At 56.8% G+C, this 23,460-nt stretch overlaps 2 protein-coding genes across 10 annotated transcripts in view; both read right to left on the bottom strand.

The window, feature by feature from the left end:
• Positions 1 to 354: 354 nt before the first annotated feature.
• On the bottom strand, positions 355 to 7,560 carry FXYD2 (FXYD domain containing ion transport regulator 2). Of its 5 annotated transcripts, none has more exons than XM_045797874.2 (6): positions 7,431 to 7,560; positions 2,735 to 2,773; positions 2,474 to 2,548; positions 1,024 to 1,060; positions 797 to 846; positions 355 to 540 (listed from the first exon to the last, which is right to left on the bottom strand). In XM_045797874.2, exons 1-5 carry the CDS (start codon positions 7,447 to 7,449, stop codon positions 822 to 824), a joined length of 195 nt encoding a protein of 64 aa, XP_045653830.1. In that variant the 5' UTR covers positions 7,450 to 7,560; the 3' UTR covers positions 355 to 540; positions 797 to 821. The 5 variants fall into 5 exon arrangements, with proteins under 5 accessions (XP_045653830.1, XP_045653829.1, XP_045653828.1 ...); XM_045797873.2 differs by lacking the exon at positions 7,431 to 7,560 and adding an exon at positions 4,633 to 4,753; XM_045797872.2 differs by lacking the exon at positions 7,431 to 7,560 and adding an exon at positions 4,425 to 4,615 and having other exon boundaries at positions 816 to 846.
• Positions 7,561 to 14,681: 7,121 nt separating this feature from the next.
• Positions 14,682 to 23,460, bottom strand: part of FXYD6 (FXYD domain containing ion transport regulator 6) — a 35,443-nt gene continuing 26,664 nt past the window's right edge. For 3 of the 5 annotated variants that reach the window (XM_045797867.2, XM_045797868.2, XM_045797866.2), the window contains exons 2-8: positions 20,611 to 20,673; positions 19,972 to 20,010; positions 19,777 to 19,851; positions 19,150 to 19,186; positions 18,315 to 18,364; positions 17,722 to 17,771; positions 14,682 to 15,988 (exon numbers count right to left, since the gene is read on the bottom strand). In XM_045797867.2, coding sequence (XP_045653823.1) covers positions 17,743 to 17,771; positions 18,315 to 18,364; positions 19,150 to 19,186; positions 19,777 to 19,851; positions 19,972 to 20,010; positions 20,611 to 20,668 — 288 coding nt within the window. In that variant the 5' untranslated portion in view covers positions 20,669 to 20,673 and the 3' untranslated portion in view covers positions 14,682 to 15,988; positions 17,722 to 17,742. The remainder of the gene's footprint in view (positions 15,989 to 17,721; positions 17,772 to 18,314; positions 18,365 to 19,149; positions 19,187 to 19,776; positions 19,852 to 19,971; positions 20,011 to 20,610; positions 20,674 to 23,460) is intronic. The other 2 variants (XM_045797870.2, XM_045797869.2) reach the window with 1 other exon arrangement.

The following is a 23,460-nucleotide window of genomic DNA, read 5'->3' as shown; positions in this document are numbered from 1 at the left end:
TTCAGGGCACGTGTGCAGAAACTCCCAGCAAAGAGCTCCAGTAGCAGCACCCAGGGCCTGAGCAGATACCCAAGCAGCTCCCAATTGTCATTGACCTTCATACTTCCCGGCTTTCTCTGCCTGGCGTTCGGAAGGCAGGCTGAGTTCTCTGTCCTCGGGGCTCCTGGCAATTCAGGGGGCAAGGAGAGGCCTACAGGTGGAGATACTGAACTTCCTGCTTCAGTCCGCACGGGCACCCAAGCAACTCATCGAAAACCCAGAGACCAGGCTGAATTGTACTCCCGCTCGGAAGGGCGAATGGGTCAAGGCAGGGATGGGAGCGAAGGAGGGAGGAAGGCAGGCCAGGGAAGGAGCTGTCTCTGAGGCTGGCTTTATTATTAACACGAGGCGGCCTGGGAATAGGAGGAGGCCATGCAAACCCGGGAGTCACATGGAGCCTGGTGCTTCCTTCAGCCTGAGGGCCTGGCAGTGCTGGGGACAAAGGTCTACCGCTCAGGGAAGGCTTCCCAACGCCCCCCTGCAACAGGGGCACCGCTGACTCTGAAAAGACAAAGAAGGGATCTGGGTTGCAGTGGGGGCAAGAGTAGGGATTTTTCTTTTATTCCTTATTCATCTCACCTTTCTCTTAGCCCCCTCCCTTGGCCACACACGCCACACCAGGCGCTTGGCCGTCATTTGAAAAGCCAGGCTGGGGGACAGACCACCTTGCTGGTGGCTGGAAGACGCTGAAATCCTTCCCGGCTCCGTCCCAAGCTCTTCCTGATTTCTCCACAGCCACCCCTGGCTCCCCCCTCACCTGTGCCTCCCCAGCGTACCAGTCCTTACAGATCATCATCATCGACTTGCCTGGGGTGGGAGAGGGAAAAAGACAGGGAAGAAGTCAGAGGGGAAGGTGGCGAGTCTCAGGGTCCCCGAGGTTGAGGACCCCTCCTCACAAGCTTCGGAGACCAAAATCCTTGGCTTACCCATGTCCTTTCCCCCCAGTGTCCCCACCACACTCAGGGACCCTGGGCAGGCACTCACCGGTGCTTCTTTTTGCCCCCACAGCGGAGTCTTTTGCCTTGAAGAGAGAAAGGAGATGAGTTTCCAGCAACCTCTTGCTTTCGGGGAGAGCCTCTCTGCCCTGAAGGACGTAGCCCTGTAGCCTCTACTCCCTCCCTCCCGCCAGAGCCACAGTTGCCCCTTTCTGTCCTTATATGGGGCTAGGCCGTAAGTGTTAGGTCAGTCAGTCCATCCATCAGTCAGTCAGCAAACTCTTACTGCCGTGGCTCCCTGGTAGACTGCGAGCACACGGAGAGCAGTGGCCGAGCCTGGGCCATGGTGGTGCCCCCGGCACAGGGCCGAGCACCTACTAGCTGCTCGGTGCGCTCTTGGACAAAGAGGACTGTAAGTGCAGCGCCACGATCGCTGCTCAGGCCTGTGTGCGTCCCACACCTGCGTGCTCGACCACCACCCAGTGCCGCCCGCGAGACACTTCCCGCTGGGCTGGGAGAGCAGCCGTGTCTGCGGACGGAACGGCACCAACCCTGGACGGGTTAGAATCCCAGGACGCAGAGGTGGCTGTGTTTCTGTGTATTTTTCTTCTGGTTGCACCAAACCAAGTCAATAAGCGTTCACTCAGCCCTGCTGTGTGCCGGCCGGCCTGGGGGACACAAGGACCCTTCTCTCCTCCAGAACGCTCTAGGCCTGTACTGAGTGCTTCCTTGGCTGCCATTTGGATGTTAGCCCTGACTTAATGAGGTAAGTAGGATCATCCTGTTTAACAGATGAGCAAACCGAGGCCCAGGGAGTTAGGGAGCCGCACCCGGTAAACTAGTAGCGGGGTCGAATGCCCCTGGCTCCCAGCCACACCCGCTTTCCAGCAGTCGGTGGGGTGGGGTGGGACGGTGGACACCCCTGGGTCCAGCTGAACTCAGATCTGCTTCTGATTGGCTGTGGACCCCCGGGCACCTGTCACGGTGGGTCGCTTTCCCTCTGTAAATTGTGACAAGCAGTGGCCATCCCTCAGTGTTGCCGAGACGATTAAATGGACTGAGATGTAGCTCGTGCCAAGAAAGGAAAGTGCCCGGATCTGGCCAAGGGAGGTATCTGGTGGAGGCTGGTTCCCTCCCCTCGCCTGAACCCCATGTACACCGGGGTGTCCCGGGGCGGGGGTGCTGGACACAGCCAGCGCTCCCCTCTCAGCAGCTCCTCCGAGGGCCACCAGAGGGCGCACTGGAGGAAAAGGGAACTTGTGTGCCATCCAAGGACCAAGCAGGGAAGTGTCCCAAGAAGCCTGTGTCCCTCAGGGTGTTCGTCAGTTCCCACATCCTGCCTGGGGGAATGGAGGGGAGCAGAGAGACTCACTTCCCTTCTGGGATCTGGGAAGGGGGTCAGAGGGCTTTCCCCCACCCCCGCCTGGGGAACCCGTGCTCAGTGGCTTTGAGAAGAGATGTGGCCCCATGCAGCAGCCCCTTCCGACAGCCCCACTTACTGAGGATGATAATGAGCCCCACGACGAAGGCCAGGGCAGCAAAGATGAGGCCCCCGTTGCGGACAGTCTCATAGTCTGAGGAAGGAGAGGGCAAGGAGGTGGGATGGGTGGTCCCAGGCACCGCTCCCACAGCCCACCCCAGCAGCAGCCCCAGGCTACCAGGGGAAGATGGCGGATGTAACCAGGAGATGCCAGGAACCAGGGGTCTGTGGGTGGGTGGCAGGCTCAGGAAGGGTGGGGACGGGGGCCCACCAGCCTTACCGTAGTAGAACGGGTCCACATCCCCCTTGGGGCTGCCACCTGAGGAGAGAGCCAGAGGCAGGGTGAGCCAGCCAGGGAAACAGTGGAACTCCCATCCTTCCCTTCCCAGCAGCCCCAAGGGTCCAAGTGGGCAAAAGGAGGCTGGGGTGCCTGCTAAGACCACTGGGGGGGGGGGGAGAGGCATCTGTCCTGGGCCGCCTCGGATTCAGTCAACTTGGGACCAAACACCAAGCATCCAAAGAGGGCGCTGTGCTGCCTGTGGGGGCCTCCGGCAATTCTGGGAGGGTTGGATCCGTCCTTTCTTCGCCTCCTACAACCGTAAGCAAGGCCATGGGAGACATTTCCCCCATTGGACTCATCGGTGGCCTCTCTCCATGTGACTAATCAACCGCAAGATGCATCGAAATGCTTGTGGAATGAAAGAGTGCGGAGGCCCTTCACTTCCACTGAACCCAAGGAGAAAACTGAACCTGTGTAAAGTCCCCCAGGATAGCTGCCGGCAGAACTGGGTCTTGGACTCAGGTTTCTAGACTCTTCTCTCTTATGTTTCCATCCTCAAGGGGAAGGAAATTCTTTTAAGAAACATTAATATATAGTGTTTACCACATGCCAGGTGAAGGGTAACAAAACATTAGCTCATTTAACCATCATAAGCACCCCCATGAAGCATTAATATGATTCCAGTACAATCCCTAGAAGCTGGAGGCTCAGAGGGGTTAGGTAACGCCCCCACAGTCACACAGCATAAAGGGGAGAGCTGGGATTTGAACCCAGGCAATACGTTGCTAAGAATGTACGTGCCTAATCCCTTTGCTACATTGCCTCTCAGATGGTCAGAAGGCGCGAGACATTCAAGGCCACGTGTGGTGCAGTCCCCTGCCTCCTGCGGCGTTAGCCCACCCAGGGCGTTGCTGCTCGGCACCAGAGGTCACCGCTCTGCCCTCCAGCCCTGGAAACGGAGCACACTTGCCTTTGGGCGGCCCGAGGGCACCTGGCCAGAGTTTTGCTCCCATGGTGGAGGCTGGCCCCTCTTTCCTGCCCTGCTAGGGCCCCTTCTCGGCACTAAGGAGGCAGAGCCTGGGGTAGAAGGAGTGCACAAGCCGGCACTTCCCAGGCTGTGCTGAGCCGTGCCCTGGGTGCTGGGGGGTGTGGGGGCCTGGGGAGCCCAGTTGTCCCCAGTGCAGCCTCCCTGGCCAGGAAGGGACAGTGCCTGGGCCTATGGGGGGGGAGGCCATGGGGACCCAGGAACCTCTCCCCATGTGGGAGCCCATCAGCGCTGTCTCCCGGATGCAGTTCAGGTCTTGTTCAAGGTCACAAGGGCAGTTAGCCCCAGAGCCATGACAAGACTCGCAGCTCCCCTCACCACACCAGGAAACCACCTCCTCCCTCGTCCCTTGTCTTGAGCCATTCGCTGAACCCACCCCCACCCAAAGCCCTCATCTTGTCTAGGTCTGGCTCAAAGCTCACATAGTCAACAGAGGCCCCTGTTGGCCTCCAGGCCCGAGTCACCCCCATCACAAGATCTTTCTGAGGGGTGTCCCAAACTTGGGGGCTCTGACCCCAAAGCCAGCCTGACCCGCTCCACCTCCTTCTCTGAGCTTAGCTAGTCTGCAAAGATACATTGAACTAGGATAGGTGCATGCCAGAAAGTCAAGACGGGAGCTCATCCCCCCCATCCCCCAGCTCCTACCCGGCACCCCAGGCCTGCCATCCAAGCCATATTCCTTCAGACTTAAGGCAGGATCCCCTTTCCAAAGCATTTGTTTTAAATCCTCTTAGGAGGCTGGCAAGGTTGGTGGAGGGGTGCTGCGGTCTCTGGAAGGCAGGGGTGCCAGGGGTCCAGCTTGAGGTCCACGGAGAGGCCACCTCCTGCTTCGCACACGTACACACACACTCACCGTCGTCCGTCGACAACCCTGCCATTCCCCCAGCAGCCTGGGCTGGTCTCCACTGCCCTCTCCTGCCTCTGCTCCGGGGAGAGTGCCTGGCCGCGGGGTGGCCGGGGATGAGGTGGGGGCATTAAACATTAACAGTGCCAGGTAATATTTACCCCAGTCACAAGAGAAGCCCTAGTGTGAGCAGAGGGGCTCCCTCGGAGGCAGGGGGAGGTACGCGGGCAGGCAGGGGCAGGGAGGAGCTGGCTGAGTTTCCAAACCCTCCCGAAGGAAATTTCCAGAGAAGGTTTGGGGACGGGTAAGCCACAGTGTTCTTCCACCAGCCGGAGAAGCCGTGGCTGGGGCTGGGGCACGGGGGAAGCGGGACTTTCAAAATACATTCAGTGTCTACCAGAGCTTAGGAGCCGGGTTGGGGGTCCCACAGACGCTCCCAACCCCAGCATCTGCCCACCTGGCACCCAGGGCTTCCCTGAGGCCATCCCCAGGCGCCTGCCCCGCTGCCACCTCACCGCCCACCCCGAGCCCACCGTGCGCGTTCACGCCTCCAGGCCTGAGCTGCCCCGTTCCTGTCGTTTCCTCCATCCATCGGGGCTGCATCCAGCAGCTCACACCTCTGTCAGAAAGGCTCCAGTCATCCCTGACGAATCTCTCTTTCCCTGCTGCCTCTGGCATTTTCCTTCTACAGCCTAGCGGCTCCCGTGCCAGTCTCCCGCGCTGCGCTGTCGGCGCCATCAGGAAGGGGCCAAGCCTACCACCCGGAGACGGGCTAGCTTTTCTGACTCACAAAGCGCTTTCCTACCAAGTATCCCCTTGTGCCTTGTGTTATTTCCCATTTTATAGATGCGGCATCCGAGGCACAGAGAGGGAAGGGCCCAGTCCCCAGGTCACACAGCCGGCAAGGGGCAAGGTGGAGGCTGGACGGGCAGGCTTTCGGCTTTAGGAGTCAGGTGCTTTCCCACACCTCTGAGGCTGCCTCCCCACTCTGCGGTGGCCTCTTTCGCCTCAGGGACCCCCGGGCTGGGTGCTCCATGGGTGCTCATATTCCTGGCTGAGCAGAACTCAGAAGACGCTACTGCTCAATGGTAGCCAAGGGCCCACAGCCAGCAGTCAGTGTCCACCAAGGATGGGCTGGTGCTTCCAAAGGGCACGAATCCATCTGTTAATCCCCCTGGAGTGGCTGCAGGGGATCAAGGTTTGAGTTAATTTCCTGGCTCCTCCATTTGCTACGTCGATGGCCTCTGTCGAGTTACTGAACCTCCCTGTGCCTCAGTCTTCTTGTCTGTAAAATGGGACCACTCCCCACCTCAGGGAGCTGTGCAGAGAAGGGAGGTAATGCACGTGAAGGGTAGGGCACGCGGCCTGGCACACGGCAGGTGTCACTATTGTTACTGTCCTATATGTCTCGGCTGGCAAAGGGCATTAACCTTTTGTTGAACATTAACTGTTGGACACAGGAAAGCCAACCACCCTCCAGAAAAATCAGCTTGGGGGTGAGATGGAGAGAGAATGTCATGGCCGTGGCCCTGCAGACCAGGAGCCGTGACACCCATTCCACTCTCTGCTTTCAGAGCCGAGCGATGAATATTCATGAGACCATTATAACACAGCTAATGCTTAGTAGGGGCTGGCCGTGGATCAGGGTCTTTATTTATTTTTAAGATTTATTTATTTCTTTTGAGAGAGAGAAAGCAAGCGTGCATGAGCCAGGGGCAGAGGGAGAGGGAGAGAGAATCCCAAGCAGACTCCCTGTGAGCACGGAGCCCACGCAGGGCCCGATCCCACAACCCTGAGGTCACTACCTGAGCAGAAACCAAGAGTCAGACGCTTCACTGACTGCACCGTCCAGGTGCCCCTTGTCGGGTTCTTTATCCGCACGGTCCCGCTGAACCCGTGTTTGCTCCATTCTACAGGTGAAGAAGCTGAGGCTGACCGGTTGCCCCCACAATGACCCCTGGAGGCGCCGGGCAGGGCCATGAGCCCCGCTGGGCAGAGCAAGAAGATTGAGGCCAAGGAGCTTGAGGGATTTGCCTGCAACACCCTGTTAGTGACGAAACCAGGGCTGGAAAGCCAGACCCCCAAAGCTGTGTTCCCGTCACTCTCCACACAGGACACGGGAGCCCCTACTACTCATTCTCTTGCTATCTTAGTGCATTTTGTCTCTCTTTGTAAGCTACTGTGGGATGCTACCTGCAATAATGGATATAAAAACAGGTGGGACGTTTAGATAGAGGATAGACAGATGATAGATAGATGGCGGGAGAGGGAGAGATGGTGGCAGACAAAAGGGTAAATAGGAAAAACAAGTTGTTATCTGCCCTTTTCACTCTACATGCAAGGCCCTGCTCTGAGCACCTAACCAAAATTAAGCCACGTAATCATCACAACAATCCCGACATAAGCAAGCCGTCATCAGCACCCCCGTTTTATAGATGGGGACACGGAGGCACAGAGTTCAACAGCTTGCCAGCTCTCAGGCAGCGAGGGAGTAGGGAAAACAAGATTTGAACCCAGCAGCCTGGCTTTGGAATTCCTGCAGATGGACAGGTGGATAGACGGACAGACAGAAAAGGCGGCTGTGGGACAAGCTGTCTTCCTGGCCCCTGCAGCTCAGAGGTGCTCAGGGCAGAGATCACCGCACGTCCAGGACTCCACCTTGAGACGCCCTTGTTTCGAAATCCTGCCTGCCCTTGCTTCGGCGTTCCCTGCACTTCTGGGGGGCAGGTGCGTGTGCCTGAAAGTGAGGAGGTCCACACCCGAGTCCGAGTGTGAGCAGATGGGGGCATGGGTGTCGGGAGACTCACCCAGGTACCACCTGTCCATGGCAGGAGCCGCTGGCTGTGTCCTCGGAGGCAGAGAGCGGCGAGGCACTGATTGCCAAGGGCCCGGCTGGAAAGTGCAGACTACCTCCCTCCACACCTCAGCCGGCAGGAAGGGACAGAGTCGGGGAGGAGGGGCCGGGGAGGGAGCCCTCACCTCGTGCCTGCCTGCCAGCAGGGATGGGCTGGAGCCAGGGTCCACGTCAGAGAATCTCTGACTTCCACCGGAGGACTGGGGAAGTTGGGAGCCACAGCAAAGCAAGCCACAGCCACTGGAGAGATGCCACAGCCAGTGTCCTCCGGGGGCGCCTGCAAAGGTCACCCTAAGGGTGATGGAGGGAGATGCTGAGGGCCATTTGTGGCCCCCTCAAGCCTTTACTCAGCTGTACCTCCATCACCTAGCCCAGTAGGGCCTCCGCCCTGATGTATCCCTGCCTCCAGGTCTCATCTGTCACAGGTGTCCCCTGAGATGGGACAGAATGACAGCACACACACACACAAACACACACACACACACACACCCCGCAGCTGCCCTGGGCGGGGCAGGGGTGCTTTTCAGGCCTGGCAGGGAGCCCGAGGCAGCTGCTGCAGGTGGTAGCGCCGAGATGGGAAGCAGCTGGGGGCCAGGAGGGGGCACTGGTGTGGAGCAGCTCCATGGCAGCCAACCCACCCTCACCTGGGACCCCTCCCGCAGCCCCCAGTGACTTACCTCGGGCAGCTCAGCAGCCCAGCCGGAGACAGGAGCGGCCTAACGAGGCCTCTGAGGGCTGCTGGTTGGTGCCAGAGGGGGCCGGCCGGAAGACAGCGCTTGGGTTCCGGGGAGGTGCGGCCTCCTGCCTTGGCTCAGCCAAGTCTCTGTTCCCCAGACACTGGGGCCTCTGACAGCCTGGAGCAAGGTCGCAACACGCAGGCTGGGTGTGGTTCACTCCCGAGCACAGGATCTCCCTCCATGACTTGGCGGGCCGCCCTGCTCGGCCACCCTGGAATGCACACTGAAAAGCAGGTTTTGGGAGGTGCTGGTTCGGGCCCCAGTCTCTGACCTCCAGCTCCAGTCAGGGGACAACTTGCCTCTCCGTCCCTCCTTAGCAGAATCTCCTGCCCCGCGGGGATGACTAATGACACCCCCAAGAGCCACCTTCTGGCTGGAAGACGCTCTGGAAATGTAGAAGGGCAGGCCTGGAGGGGCTGGGGTCTGTCCTGAAGGCCCTGCCCGGTGGCCAAGCTGCTCACACCACGCGGCCTGGTCACATGTTGCCAAGCGGAAACCTGCACGTTCAGACAGCTCAGGGCTGCCGAGCAGAAATTCTCCAATGAAGAGATTCGGAAATCTTGGGGCTCGGTGACACTTTAGAAGTTACCTGGTCCAAACATATCAGTGGTTCAGAAAGGTGAAGATCTCAGCCAAAACCCCCCTCACAGCCTCCTGCAAACACACACATCCACACACATTCTGTTCCCCACCAGCCCCTATTGCTGCAAAGGAGGGCATCTTGATCCCAAATGGAGACCCTGTGTCATGGACTGGTTAACTGGAAAGGGCGTCCAAAGTTATCCTACCCATCCCCATCGCTTATAAAGGGTTCACTCTCCTGCTCCAAACCTTTAAGGGCTCAGAGTATAAACCAAAGTCCTTTCTGTGTCCTATATGACACTTCTTAATCCGGCCCAATGACATCTTTGACCTTGTCTCCAACCTTCCTGCCCCTTCTCTCTGCTCCAGCCATACTGGTCTCCCTGATGGTCTTCTAACCTTCCAGGCATGTTCCTGCCTCAGGACCTTTGCACTGGCTCTTCCCTCTTCCCAAACACTTCCTCCAGAGAACTTCCTGGCTAAACTTGCTCACGTCTCTCTTCATTGATTGACTCACAAGACCCTTCCTGGCACCCCAATGTTCACACCCACTCTCTGCAATGTTTCAAATCCCTTCTCGGTTTGTTTTTTGTTTTGGTTTTTTCTCCAGGAAAGCAAGGATTTTCGTTGCGTTCATTCGTAGATTCCCAGTGTCTAGAACAGGACCTGGCCCATGGTGGACCCCCAGTTTTGTTAAACAAATGAATGCATCCTAGAAGTGAAGTCATTTCTCTAGTGGCACAGGGAGGCCCCCAGCCGTCCTCCCTTTGTCTGAGTATTCCAGGCTGGAGCCAAAGAGGACCACCCAGCCATCCACTGGTTTCCTCCCAAGACCCACAGACCAAGGAGACCTTTGGGACGTATGGAGAGGTAGCCCCAATCCCAGTCCCTCTTCCAGCACTGTCATACCCAGTGGGACACTGTCCTCAATTGCCATGCCTCAGTCTCCCCTGTCTTCCCCGAGCAGCATTCCACTTGTCCCCTGAATCTTCAGTCTCAGGGCAATGGTCTGGGTGGTCGCTTTGGGGTTGCTGGGATCAGGGGACGGCATGCTGGAACATCAGCTACGCACTGTCTGCCCGGTGCTCGAAAGTTAGCCACGAGGCCAAGGCCCTCACCTGCAGCCCTCCCAGGAGGGGGTGCTCCAGCTCCGCCAGCCCTGCGGGTCTGGGGCTGCACGTCAGCACCCACAGACTTGGACTCCAGGTCCCCCACAAGCCTCCTGGGGTGTTGGCTTGCAGCTGGGAAGAAGCCAGAAGCCCCTAGAAAGCCCTGATTCCTGGCCGGGGTCGGCCTGCAGCTGCATGGCATGCATGGCCCCTCAGCAGGGAAGGGGGCAGCTCCCAGAGCCCATCTGTGCTGTCCAGAGGTCCCAAACCCCAAGGAGTGTTGGCTCCTGTCTCCTGCTGTCGCTACCAATGCCAGGGTCACCGGGGTCTTATAAGGCGAGGCCAGGGGAGGTGGGTCCTGGAGGGTCCGTTCCTTAAGTGTTGGCTTCAAGATGACCTGAGCCGTGGGGCACACAGGTCCTGGGAGCTGCCAAAGGGCAATGTACTGCGAGAGTCAAGGTCACCGAGGCTTTCTGCTCCCTGAGCTGGCAGGGGATGGGGACGTCCTCTTCTGTTTCTACAGCTGCTGACAAGGGCGAACCTGTTTGACCCACCTCTCCCCCAGTGAATACCCTGGAGAGAAATGCATTCTTGACTTTTCTCAGAACTCCTGTCTGAGCTTGAACCAGAAGGGGGGCTATTCTCTCCAGCTGTGGGCCTTCACCTCCTAGCACCCACGTGCCCCTCACCTCTGAAAAGCCGCTCCAGGCCCCGCCCCCTCCAGGAGCAAGCCCGCCCTCTCTGCCCCTGCCTTTCCTCGGTGACCTTCTGGATGATACTGGTGTGGCCCAAATGGCTCACTTCTGACTTTATAACCGTCTTTGTCATTTCACAGATGGCCGAGTCTGGCCTATCGCAAGAACTCAGCTCAGGGTGTCTGGTAAATGTCTGTGTCTGCTCAAAGTCCGGTACCCAGAAATCCTCGCTTGCTAACAGTTCCATCCATTTCACGGTTCTCGAGAGTTCCAAATAGCTTTGGCTTCCTTGAGCTGCTTCGTTCCTTCCAGGGATGCGGCCAAGCCGGCGTTGTGATACCCATCTTCCAGGGGAGGGAACCGCACTGTGACATAGGTGAGGCAGAACTTGAACCCAGGTCTGACAGACAGAAGGGGCACCCCGCTCTCAAAGGAAGGACGCATAAGGAAATGAATGGTAATATAAACATTAATAACATAACATCTGCATGTAGAAGTGTCAGTGTTTTCACATCCACTGTATCACTTTGACCTTGTGAAGGAACAGGAAAGGTTTCGATGGACCCATCGCACAGGTAAGGAAACTGAGGCTTAAGTGGCTTTCCTAGGGTTACACGGGAGCCCAGCTCACCCTATGGCTAGGAAGGACTACATTTTGCCAAGAAAGTGACAGAGATGCTGGGGTGTGCCTGAGCTCGCACAGCTAGAGAGAAGGGGAGACCAGCAAATGTCCCAAGCCTCCTTCTCCTCCACCAGCCTCCCTCCAAGCCTGGCTCTGAGGCAGGAGCCCACTGCCCCGGACGGTGCGGGGAGCCCTCCCCCTACCAGCCCACGTCTTCCACGACATCCGATCCAGCATCACCTGCTCTGCGTCGCTGCCTTGGCACGCGCCCCGTGATTGTGCAAGCGGGCCCCTGGCTAGGGCCGACTCCGTAAAATCAACCGCCGGTTGGCTTGAGCTGGCCGAGGCGGCCCCCCTGGAGTTCCGCTGTGACAGCAGTGAATCACACTGATGGGGGAGGTGGCATTCCTCCTCTCTGTGGCCTGGAGACAGGTATTCCCAAAGCTCCTGCCCTGGCTCAGGCGAACACACCTGATCTCTCTCTCTCTCTCTCTGGACCCAGAGTGAGGCAGAGCAGCCAAGGACAAGGTGGGGTGAACCAGATAGAGCCGGACAGCCCCCCACCCCAGCCCGGCCATCCCTGCCAGCCCACGGTCACTGGGAGGGCAGAGCCCTCCTCCCCAGAGGAAGGAAAGAAAAGAGCTGGGTGACCTTGGCGTGTGCCTCAGCCTGGCAGCCCCCTCACGCACCCCACCTTCCCTGCTGCTTGTGCTCTGCCTCTGACTCTCTTCCAAGAACAATTTGGCAAGTTCCAATCCACAACCTGCAAAAAAACCCAGAGTGGTGGGAGGGCCCCAGCCCAGGGGCCCAGAAGGTAGATTGACCTATTTTTATGTGGCGTTAAGTAAACACAAACACCTCCGTGCAGATAGACTTGGAAGTCTCCGGAGGGGGATTCATGGGGAGGGGGCAGGAGTTGGAAGGTAAAGTGCGCAGGACACCTGGGATCGCTGTCTGAGACCCGGGGACTCAGCATTCCCTTCCGGGAAGTGGCAGGACATACCAGCTTTCCTACATAACCAACTTACAGGTCCTACATCCAACCACATTACAGATAGCAGTCACCTGCGGGGGGGCGGGGGGTGGACGGACATGGTCCCACCCAGCATGAAGTGCTGGTCCAGAGGGAAGACACGCATTAAAGAGCAATCCGTGCCTGGATTCTGGATTCTTCTTCCCTGGCTCTACAGCCCTAGACCAGAGAGGGATAAGGAGCTTGCCCATTATGTGTGGGGGTAGTGGGGTGGAGTGGGGGGGGTTGTTCCTCAATTTGAGCTTGGACCTGGGTAGATTCTCATAGTCCATCTTGGCCAGAGGGTCCCATCAGCTTGAATACTTCCAGTGATGGGGAGCTCACTCCAATTTGGGATTATCACAGCTGTGGGAACCAAGGACTCCCCCAAACGAGGCCAAATTCTGCCTCCTCTTACGTGCACTTGATGGGTCTACGTCCTTTCCTCTGCTGTGCAGAGGGAGACAGGCTTGGAGCTGGATGGGCCTGGGCTGGACCTTGGCTTTGTCCCCAAGAGTGCAAACTCGGGCCAGTCCCACCGAGCCATGGTTTCCTTATCTGTAAAATTGAGATACCATCAGGCAGTGTTGTGAGTTCTGAATAGGTTGATCTGTGGGATGTGGTCAGCCCAGGGTTTGGCACAGATTAGCTGCTTTATTTAGCTATTAATAGTGATTAATATTAATAATAATATTAATAAATAATAATAATATTGCCATAATTTTGATCATCAGTGACTCCTCATTAGGTGGCCTATCTCCAGGCCACAAGAGCCAGAGCATAGTCTCACCATGTATGTCCTGAAGGGCCAGCCAGGCTCCAGATGTGGTCACACCAAGCCAGGGGATCCTCTCCCTTCGTCTGGATGCCAGCGCTCCCCTGCAGAGGGAAACCAGGCCACACGGCCGTGCCAGAGGGAACTGTGGAGACAGACAGCCTGGGCCCGGTTCCTAGCCCCTCCAGCAGGCAGCTGTGCGACCTAGACCAGCCACAAATTTATCAGAAGTGTGACTATGCTAGCTACCTCAGAGATAAGGCTGGGTTAGCAGGAGGCAGAAGTGGGTGCCGAGAGTCACAGGAGGGAAAACTCTTCTGTCTGTGCTGGAGCTGGTCACATCATTCTCTATTATGAACATGATCACTACGAGAAAACTCAAGATCTCCCCCTTTAGATTTCCTCGCACTTACTTTAGAGTTTAATGCTTTATTTTTAATAACGAATATAGGGAAGTACCCCCAATCTTTTGCATTCCTGGGGCCTCTGAGGGTCTTCCGCTGGCCACGCTCGGAAACTGCCGCCAGCCTTGCAAAGCCCCTGACCCGCGAGTGTCCCGACGGTGGTCAGTAGCTCTACTCACAAGCTTGAGGAGCGACCAGAGATTTTTTAACCCCCACAATCATGGAGCTGACAGTACTGAGCTAGATCTCGATGACAAGCCTCCGTTTTCTCAAAGACCTGGGGGACAGAGGGCAGGGCAGTTGCAGAAGTAGGACGGGCGCCCTGCATGTCCCCGGGGTGGCCGGGGGTACTTGGAAACCCAAGACCCTCAGGACCGGCACTGGCCCATTCTGCAGTCTAAACAATTCACAGAACCTAGACAGACTCTTTGAAGATTTGGGGGGCGGGCCATGATGTTACGTGAGAACAGGACTTAGCCTTGCCCCCGGAACGGTGTCTCACGATAAAAACACCCAAGATGCAGAGAGAAGGGGGCGCACACCGACCTGCCCGAGGATCAGCTCGCAGCCGGGCTCATTTGGCCAACAGTCCTTGCCCAAAGACTGAACCAGAAGGTCTTTGGGAGGACACTGCCAGTGACCCCTGGCCCCTATGCGCCATCTCTCATGTGATGACAGCGGGTTCACCGATGGACATTATCTACCCGGCCTCCAGAGTTCGGAGCCGAGGTACGCAGCGTTAAATGTGAAGCTACCGGCAGGACCCCGTGTGACCGGAGCACAGAAAACAAGGGACTCATTCTACCTGAAGTCCAGGAAGGCTGCACAGAGGAGGGGGTATTTGGGTTTGGAGAGAGATGAAAGGGTAAGTAAGGGCTCCGATCATAACCCAAGTGACACACCCACACCCTCTTTGCCAAGTCCTTAGGTAGCGGTCCCAGAATTGACCAAAGGAGAGGTTAGAACCTTTGGTTCTAGGCCAGCATGCCCTCAGTGGGGCCACCAGGACTCTCTGCTTCTGTGTAGGCCATGTATAAAGTACAGGGCCTGCCATGGGGCAGAGCCGGGCCCAAGGCCCCAGGAGCAGGGGGAGGCGGGAGGAGGAAGGGGAGGAGGAAGGGGAGGAGCCGCTGCCCACACACACACCTGACTGCCTCTTCAGCTGCCACCTCTCGGTGGCAAGGACAGAGTCCCTTTGGCCCTACAAGCACCACAGGCCCTACAAATACTCCAGCTCCTTGACACAAAGGAAAGCACTTCAGAGCCACTAGGAAACAAATGTGTTTTATTCCTTTTGCTGGTAGAGGACAGATCACAACATGGAGAACAGCAGTCCCAGTCACAGCGGTGCGGTTTGTAGTTTCCACAAGAACACGATGGGTGGGACGGGCGGGGTCTGGCTGGACTCTCCATTCTTTATGACCCTCGACCTCTTGCTGTTCCCTCCGCAGAGGGCTGTGCGCACCTGCCCGGTCTCTAACCCGCAGCCAGCTGCTGCACCTGCCGTCTAACCAGCGACAGGCGGAGCGAAGGGTGTGGGAGCCATCGCTGCTGCCTGACCAAGGGCACGGCGGCAGAGAAGCAAACGAGCCCTGCACTCCCGGCTGCCCCTCCCCACAGTGCTGGCCCCAACGGAATGGGTCCCCTCAGCCCTCGCCTCCCAGAGACCTCATTCAGGGACAGAAGTCTGAGTCCAGAAGAGCTGGGCTGTAGCTGGGAGTTTCAGAAGCAGGGAAGAAGGGGCAGAGGAGCAGGGTTCCAGAGCCCATGGGGTTATTGCTGAGAAGATATGCAAGGGGCACATTCCCCAAGGGGCAGAGTAGAAGCCCCGGGCCCGGAATCCCGGGCTGCTCTGCCATGGTGCGGGGCAGATGAGGACTCCGTGCTGGAAGCCCCAAGAGGAAATGGCCATGGACGGGGCAGAGCCTGCCTGGAGGCAAAGCTGGGCTCACCAGCTCCTTGCTGTGAACCTCCCGTTGCCAAGAGACCCCAGATCAGACCTGGGTCAGGGCTAGAATACAGAAGCCAGGCTCTTGTGAAGGAAGTGAAGAGAGGCCATGAATGAGCACAAAGGTGATGTAAACCTTCCCAAGTCCCGAGACAACGGGCGACCCCCACCCATGCCCCCTACCCCCACCTACACCCACCCCTCAATCAAGAGAAGGGACTGGTCTCTCAAGGGAAAAAGCAGACTCCCGGGAGTGAGAGATGATGGGGGGGGGGCACAGGGGAGCAAGGAGGGGCCGACGGTGCCATGACTCAGCCCCTGCCGGGGAAAGTGAGTCCGGGGTCACTAAAGTACAACATCACCCACAAACAAGCAGCCACAGAGACCACAGTCATCACACACACAGACACGTCACAGGAGGTGGACGAGACCGCAGGCTGGGGGCAGGGAGGCGGGTGTTAGTTGCATCAGTAAGTTGTGGACCGTGTTCCGGGGACAGGGAGGGAGCAGGGGACACACAGGTTCTTGGCTTCTCCTGGGGAAAGATGTGCTGCCGAGGTGGCCGGCGTTCTTAAGCATCAACATTTGCATCTAAAGGTTCGAGCAGCTCCCTTCAGGTTCTGGAGGCTAAAGGGGGAGAGAATTTAAATTAAAACACAACTTGGGGGGCGCCTGGGTGGCACAGCGGTTAAGCGTCTGCCTTCGGCTCAGGGCGTGATCCCAGCGTTATGGGATCGAGCCCCACATCAGGCTCCTCCGCTAGGAGCCTGCTTCTTTCTCTCCCACTCCCCCTGCTTGTGTTCCCTCTCTCGCTGGCTATCTCTATCTCTGTCGAATAAATAAATAAAATCTTAAAAAAAAAAAAAACACAACTTGGGTTCCTTCCAGGAATCTTTCCCTCGGTCTCCCTGCCTTTAGGGCAGCCCCCGTGCCCCCTGAAGCCTGCAGGATGGGACCCGCTCTGAGCACCACGTTCCTGGGGACACGAGGAGGACGAGCCCGAGATGCAGGGAAAGGAGGTGGGGACAGCAGAATAGGGGGCCCTCAGGGGAGTGCTTCTGTGAGCGGGGCTGGAACCTGGGAGACGTTGAAAGAAAATTGTTAAACCCAGGGTTTCTGTGTCAGGACACCCCCAGTCATGGCTCACAGTCCCAAGAGCTAAGAGAACAAGGTTTCTGAGGAAGTCCAAGTTAAAAAAAAAAGAGACACGACAACTGCTAGCTCATGCCTCCCCTTGAGCCTCCCCACATCTCTCCCAAGATGGGACCTGGCAGCCTCCACGAACGGACAGACCACCAAGCCACCAGCCTGGACACCTGCCTCCTGGATTGGCGTCTCCAGCCACCTCGCGCGTGGGCAGTCACTGACCTTTCTGAGCCCCATCTAGAAGATGGACTGATGAGCCCTGTTCCGCCCACCCATGGGGCTGTCGTGATGACAACACAGCGCTTAGGAAAAAATTCACATGCTACGCAAGTACGCCGTGTAATTGCGCTCACGGTGAAAGCTGGTGTACCAGGCACTTCGGTACCAGGAATCTCTTCACTCACAATTTAGGATAGAGTCATAGACCTGTCCACCATGCCTTACGTGAGGCAGACGTGAGTGACAGGAGACTGACCCCCATGCCCCCCAGGTCCCAGTGTATTCCGGAGAGGCCATAAAGGGACCCAGGCACAGACACAGAGGGGTGTGGTGGAAACGGCCGGAAGCTAAAGGGCCAGCTTCAAGTTCCGCCAGTCGCTCACTATCGGTCTGGCTATTCTCCGTGACCTCAGTTTCTTTATCTATGAAATGGGGCTCAACCCCACCTGCCCTGCCTCTTCGGGCAGGCGCGAGCGAGTCTGTGTGTGGCAGCATTTTGGGAAAGGAAGGCATTCGACAGTTGCGACTCTCCCGTGTCCCTGCAAAGAACGACGGGAGCCAATGCGAAACACAGCGCCCGTACAGGCTGTGCACGGAGGCCGCCGGGCCTGGGGGGGGTGAGACACTGTTCTCCCTCGTGCTGTGTACCTTCGGAAGTTCACTATAAATGTTCATTTTTTTTAACGGGGCCCTAAGATCCTTTCTGAATCATCACTACAAGCCATTCTCTTTATGCTACTTGGATTTCGGGAGCATTTCACGGACTGTAATTCGCTCCCAAGTCCCGCCCACATGATGGCAAAGATGACACCCCATTCACTTGACCACCGGGGTGTGCAGAGGCCCCATTTCCCAACCGTTTCCTGCGCATGTGCGGGGCATCTCGGCTGTCGGTCCATCTGTCTCACTGCCCTCAGAGCGTGGCTCCTCATAAAAGCTGTGCCCGCTGCTCTTCTCTGAGGAAGGAACCGTGACGGGGCCACACAGAATCTTACCTCCTACCTGAGGGCTACACTTCAGTTCTCTGCTTTCTGGGGCTCCGTTGCTAGAAAGAAACAGAACAGTGTGATGAACGGACCCCTCGGCCCGGCGAGCCAGCCCCTGCAGCGTCCGCGCCAGGCCTGACGGCAGGCGGAGTCTGAACCGCGCAGCCAAGAGGCGACCCGGCAGGATTTCGAGTCAGACAGACGCAGGCGCGACTCCTTGCCCCGCTACTCGCTGGTTATAGGAATTTGGCACATTCCTTAACTTTTCTGGGTCGCTCAGCTCTAAAATGCGGTTAGCGATGTCTACACCACCAGGCTGTGTGCACATGAAGTGGGGTCTACGAAGCACCTGGGGTCATGCCCAACATAAAGCGGCGTGCCCTATTCACCGTGGCCGTCACCAGCCGTGGCCTGTTTGGTGGAGGGGAGGGAGCAAGGCAGAGCAGAGGCCCTGGAGACCTCTTTCCTGGCACAGACACGGAGCACATCTGGTGAGCTCTAGGGAGGCCATGGTGTCTGGCAGCCACCCCTCCCTGAGCTATACAAGGACACCCCTGCCCAATTACTTCTATTCCACCCGGGCTGGCGGTCATGACAGTTACCATTTGCAGTGATGAGGTTCTCCACCTGGGCCTCCTCATCCCCCGGAGCCCTGCAAGAGGAAGAGACACAGCCCTTCCGTTAGAGGTCTGCAGGGCAAACCCACTCTCCTCGCTGCGCACGGCAGGGTCCGTCCCCTCCGAGTCACTGGAGGGCTGAAGCTCTCTCCACCAAGGGGCGCATGGGGCAGGGGTAGAAGTTGGGATGGAAGGGTGCAGTGTCAGGGGAACTTACAGGCACCCTTCAGTGCTGGCCTCCGAGACAGCGAGACAGCGGATTGCTTGGAAGGAGTGGCTTAGGGCCGCCTGGGGGCTTGGGGTGTGTCCTGCCAGACTTTGGACTTCTAAGGTCCAGTGCTACCCCTGATTTTTGTAGTGGACTAATGGGGTATGTCCTTTATGGGTGGCAGGGTGAATGACAGGGAGCCCAAGCTTCTACTCAGCCAAAGAGCCCCATGAACAGGTGACAAGCAGGGACAGTGTCCCAGGTCCTGTGGAGAGGAGATGGACTTCCCGAGAGGCTCTGAGGCCCTCTGCTTCCCCTCTCCCAAGCCCAACTGTCTCAAGGGCCTCCAGACAAGGGTCCAGCACCTTCTTGCCTACATCCCCTCCCCTATACACATCAGAGGAGAGGAGGGGTTAACCCTTGACATTCTGACCTCTCCTTTGCCCCAGGATGTGCCTGGCAATCCTCAAAACATCTCCTCTACTCCCAACACACACGGCCTCTTTCCGGCATAAGAATCCAAAAGAACACTCACTGGGGCTCACACACCAGGGGGCCCTCCCTGTCCCCTCCCAGTGTCACCCCAGATGTCCACAGACACGGCACCCTTACCGGGGCTTCTGATTGAAGCTGCACTTGCACCTGCGACCTGAAAGGCAAAGAAACCATCCAAGGTCATGCTCCCGGCTGGAGCTCAAGGTCATGCTCCCGGCTTGACCACAGCACAGCTGCCACGTGGGACTACATAAAAAGCCCAGCTATGTGCAGCAATCCTCTGTCGGAGTAGGGTTCTTCTGAGGCCAAGGTTCAACATTTGATGGCTTCGATGACACCCCTACCACAGTCTGCTTGATCAGACAAATGCACAGGGCTCCATGCAGCCCAGGCTCATGTGGGAAAAACAAACACAGGGCACAGCTCTGGGACCACTCTGGGGACAGCCCCTGTCTCCTGGGACTCCCTCACTTACGCCTCCTGGACACAGCACCGGGAGAGCCACCCTGCCCCTTCTTATTACCCGCTGCTTTCCATCACGCATTTCTTTTGTTCATTCTTCACCGTTTTACTGAGCACTTACGATGTGCCCCGTGCTGCATTAGGTCGTAGAGATAACAGGGAGACAGACAGTCTCCTTCCCTCTCCCGGGGAGAGCATGGCTGGGCTCTGACACCGTTCTCCTCCTGCTTAGCAGCCGCAGATACCCCTCTTACAGAGCGGACAGGGAACAGACAAACTTACTCAGGATCAGGAGAATCCCCACCGAGAAGAGCACCACGGCAAACACCAATCCCCCAATCCTCAGCGTCTGGTAGTCTGCCAAAGGAGCAAGGGGCAGAGATGGAAGGGAAGGAAGGTGGGGAGGAAAGTGGCTTGCCCTCCCCGGGGCGGGGCTGCACCTCCCCCTCCCCACCCGGGGTTCCCATCACTGCTCACCATAATGAAAAGGGTCCTTTTCTTTCTCCTGCTCAGCTGCTGAAAAAATAAACAAGTGTGGGCAAGAGAGAGACAGCGACACCTCTGGTTCCCGAATCTTCCCCAAGCGTCACAAGCCTCACTTCCCATAAAGGGACTCCTGGGGAGGACAGCCCATTAGGCAGAGGTGCCTGGGGAAGCACGGAGGGGTGGGCCGGCCTGCGAGGGCCAGCCTGAGAGCCCAAGGGGATACTGTCAGAGCCCCAGTGAGATTCTGCCACCACAGCACATCCACACCCTTTGTACGGTCACAACATCCCCCAAGGCAAGGTCTGTCACCCTCTCCTTACACGCAGGGAAGCTGAGAAGGAAGGAAGGACACATGACTTGCACCAGGCCAGAATCTAGAGGAGGACTGGCTCCCAAGGTTCAGGCCAAAAGTCTGCAGGGACCTGGAGGGCTTGACGGCTTAAAGCAGAGCCTGCTGGGCCCTGTAGGGAGAGGTGGGCAGGCTGGTGTAGGGTCTGTGAATGCCTGCTGCCTTCCAGCACCTTCTCTGCTGACTGAAGTGAGGACGCGGGAGCCACTGACCAGACATGTAGACTCTGAGAGCTCCCCAGCCCTACGGTCCCAAGGGCCAGGACCCAGAGGGGTACTTACCACCAGCCAGGGCGGTGGGAGCCAGCAGGCTGCAGAGAAAGATCAGCACCACCTCCATGGTGTCTGGGGACGGGGGAGGAAGAGTCATTCTCTGCCCAGGAGACTCCCGGCCCCAGCCGTCCTCCTGACCGGGGGCTCAGTCGCGTTCCCAGCTCTGAGTACTCCCCCACGGTGAGAGTCCAAGCAGCAGAGCGGGAGCAGCTGCGATTTACTGAACTTACACAGAGCCCTGCGTGCATTAGTTCAATGACTACAACGGAACCACGCCATCAACAGGCTCAAGGACCGACCCGTTTTGAAGTGAAAAACCTGAGCCTACAGAGGATAAATGACACTGATGACAGTGACAGCAGAGGCCAGGCCCTCGCCCAGCTCGGGAAGCCCTCCACCACACTGCTTCTCTGACGCGGAAGCCAGAAAACCCCAAGGGCTTTGGTAATGACTCCACTGCGCCCTCCTCTCCAGGCCATCATTCTGTGGCCACCTCCAGTCCACTAAGATGTCTGGGACTTTCTGGCCCGGTTCCCCACAGCCAACACCCACCCGCAGAAGTCCTTCTGCCGTGAGATTAAGTGGGGCAGGTAAGCGAATGCGTCTCTAGCCCAGCCAGCCCACGGGGCGGGAGTCTTACCGCTTACTGGTCTCCATATGGTAAACCCTGAGAAGCTGACAGCTCTCCCGTCAGTTACCCCTGACACCCTCACCTCTAAAGTGCCCAAGTCAACTCTTCCCACAGGCTTCAGGTCCTAACCCTCCAGAAAGACGGTTTGGTCAAACAAAGGCAGCACGGACACTGGCTCTCAGAGCCTCAGCATCCTGACCTCTCCTTCCCTGGACTTCTGCTCATGAGCTCATCACGCCCCTGTCTCTGGGGCCAGGGGCTCCAGGATGGGCCATCTGGATGGAGGCAGAAGATGGCCAGGTGGTCCCTTCCGGAGATAGATTTCAGTGGAGTTACACACACCTCATGACTGGGCTTAAGGAAGGGGGGTGAAGAGCCAGCAAGGAAAAGCGGGGTAAAAACTGAAACCGGGAAAGCACAAGGCTGTCCGCCCTTTATCCAGGGGGTGACACTGGCAGTGGCCTGACCCCTGGACCAGTATCAAGAGGCCAGGACCATGCTTGCTCTGAGGGATCGCCCCTTGACTTTCTCCAGCCCCACGCAAGCAGCCCCAGGTGCAGTGCACCTCTCAGCCACCAGAGGTCAGAATTTGCTGCAGACAGAGCCCTGCTGAGGCACAGGCTGGAACGGAGAGGGCCAATCGGGAAGTGTGTATCAAAAGGCAGCACATTGCTTCTAATGCCATCTCATCTAATATTTGTAACTCTTTTCCATTTTACAGATTTTATAGGTATAAAAATATATGAAGCACACACCTAATGAAGCATAGTAATAAGAAGAACACCCACACGTAAGAACAAGACCTTTACAAACACCTGCTACATTTCCTCCAACAGTACACCTGTACTTTCCTCCAGCCCATTCCCCTGCCTCACTCCCACAGGTGAGCAGTATCCTGGACAACAGACACCCATACATTTGTCATCACTCCTTTCTTCTCCTTCAAAGACATTTTTTAAAAAAGATTTATTTATGTATTTATTTGAGAGAGAGAAAGCATGCAAGCAGGGGGAGGGGCAGAGGGAGAGGGAGAAGCAGACTCCCCGCTGAGCGCAGAGCCCCACATGGGGTTCAATCCCAGGATCCTGAGATCATGACCTGAGCCAAAACCAAGAGTCGGACGCTTAATCACCCAGGTGCCCCAAAGACATTTTAAAAAATTAACATATAATTCACATACCATGAAACTCATTACACTTCAGTGCTTTTTAGTATATTCACAAAATTGCACAACCACCATCACTAACTCCAGAACACGTTCATCACCCCCAAAAGAAACCCCCTCCCCGTCAGCAGTCACTCCCATTCTGCCCTTCCCACGCCCCGCACCAGGCTCCGACAACCCCTGATCTACTCTCTGTCTCTGTGGATTCGCCTATTCTGGATACTTCATGTAAAAGAATCGTACAATATGTGGCCTTCGGCATCTGGCTTCTTTCACTGAGCATCAGGTTTCCAAGGTTCATCGATGTGGCGGCGTGTGTCAGAACTTCATTCCTTTTTACGGCTGAGTAATATTCCATCGTACGGCTATCCGTCCTGCTCTTCTCCTTAAAAACCTACTTATTGTGCACGGGGTAAAAAGATGGTGCTTACAGGAGCTGTTTTGAGCTTTGTAATTATGGCATTATGTTGTTTACAGTCTTCCGGGACTAGCTTTTTTGGTTCACATCGTGTTTCTAAGATTCATCCATTATGACATGTAACCATAGTCTATGCATTTCCGAAGTTGTGTAGTTCCCCATTATGCAGGTTAATTATCCTGTCCGTGTTCCTGTCGGTTGATATCTTTTTTTCCTTTTTCCCATTTTGTGTGATTGTAAATAATCCAGCCGTGAACATTTTTCTGCACACACCCCGGGGCCATCATTTTCATATGAAATACTTTCTACGTTGGAACCCGGTGAAAATATATATTCACATATACCAGCAACACCACCACAAAACAATACTTAACCTTATGTTGAATGATGACCGCTGATATTTTCTGTAGTTTCCCTGTTTATTTAATTTTAATTTTTTAAAAAGACTTTATTTTTTTTGACAGAGAGAGAGTGCACACAAGCAGGGGGAACAGCAGAGGGAGAGGGAGAAGCAGACTCCCCGCTGAGCAGGGAGCCCAACGCAGGACTCCATCCCAGGACCCTGGGATCATGATCTGAGCTGAAGGCTGTCGCTTCACCAACTGAGCCACCCAGGTGTCCCTATAGTTTCCCTTTTTAAAATAA

This window comes from Ursus americanus, chromosome 16 (genome assembly GCF_024610735.1).
Source record: "Ursus americanus isolate L20-20 chromosome 16, mUrsAme1.1.p, whole genome shotgun sequence".
Taxonomy (NCBI): Eukaryota; Metazoa; Chordata; class Mammalia; order Carnivora; family Ursidae; genus Ursus; species Ursus americanus.
This window is presented reverse-complemented; position numbering and strand designations above follow the sequence as displayed.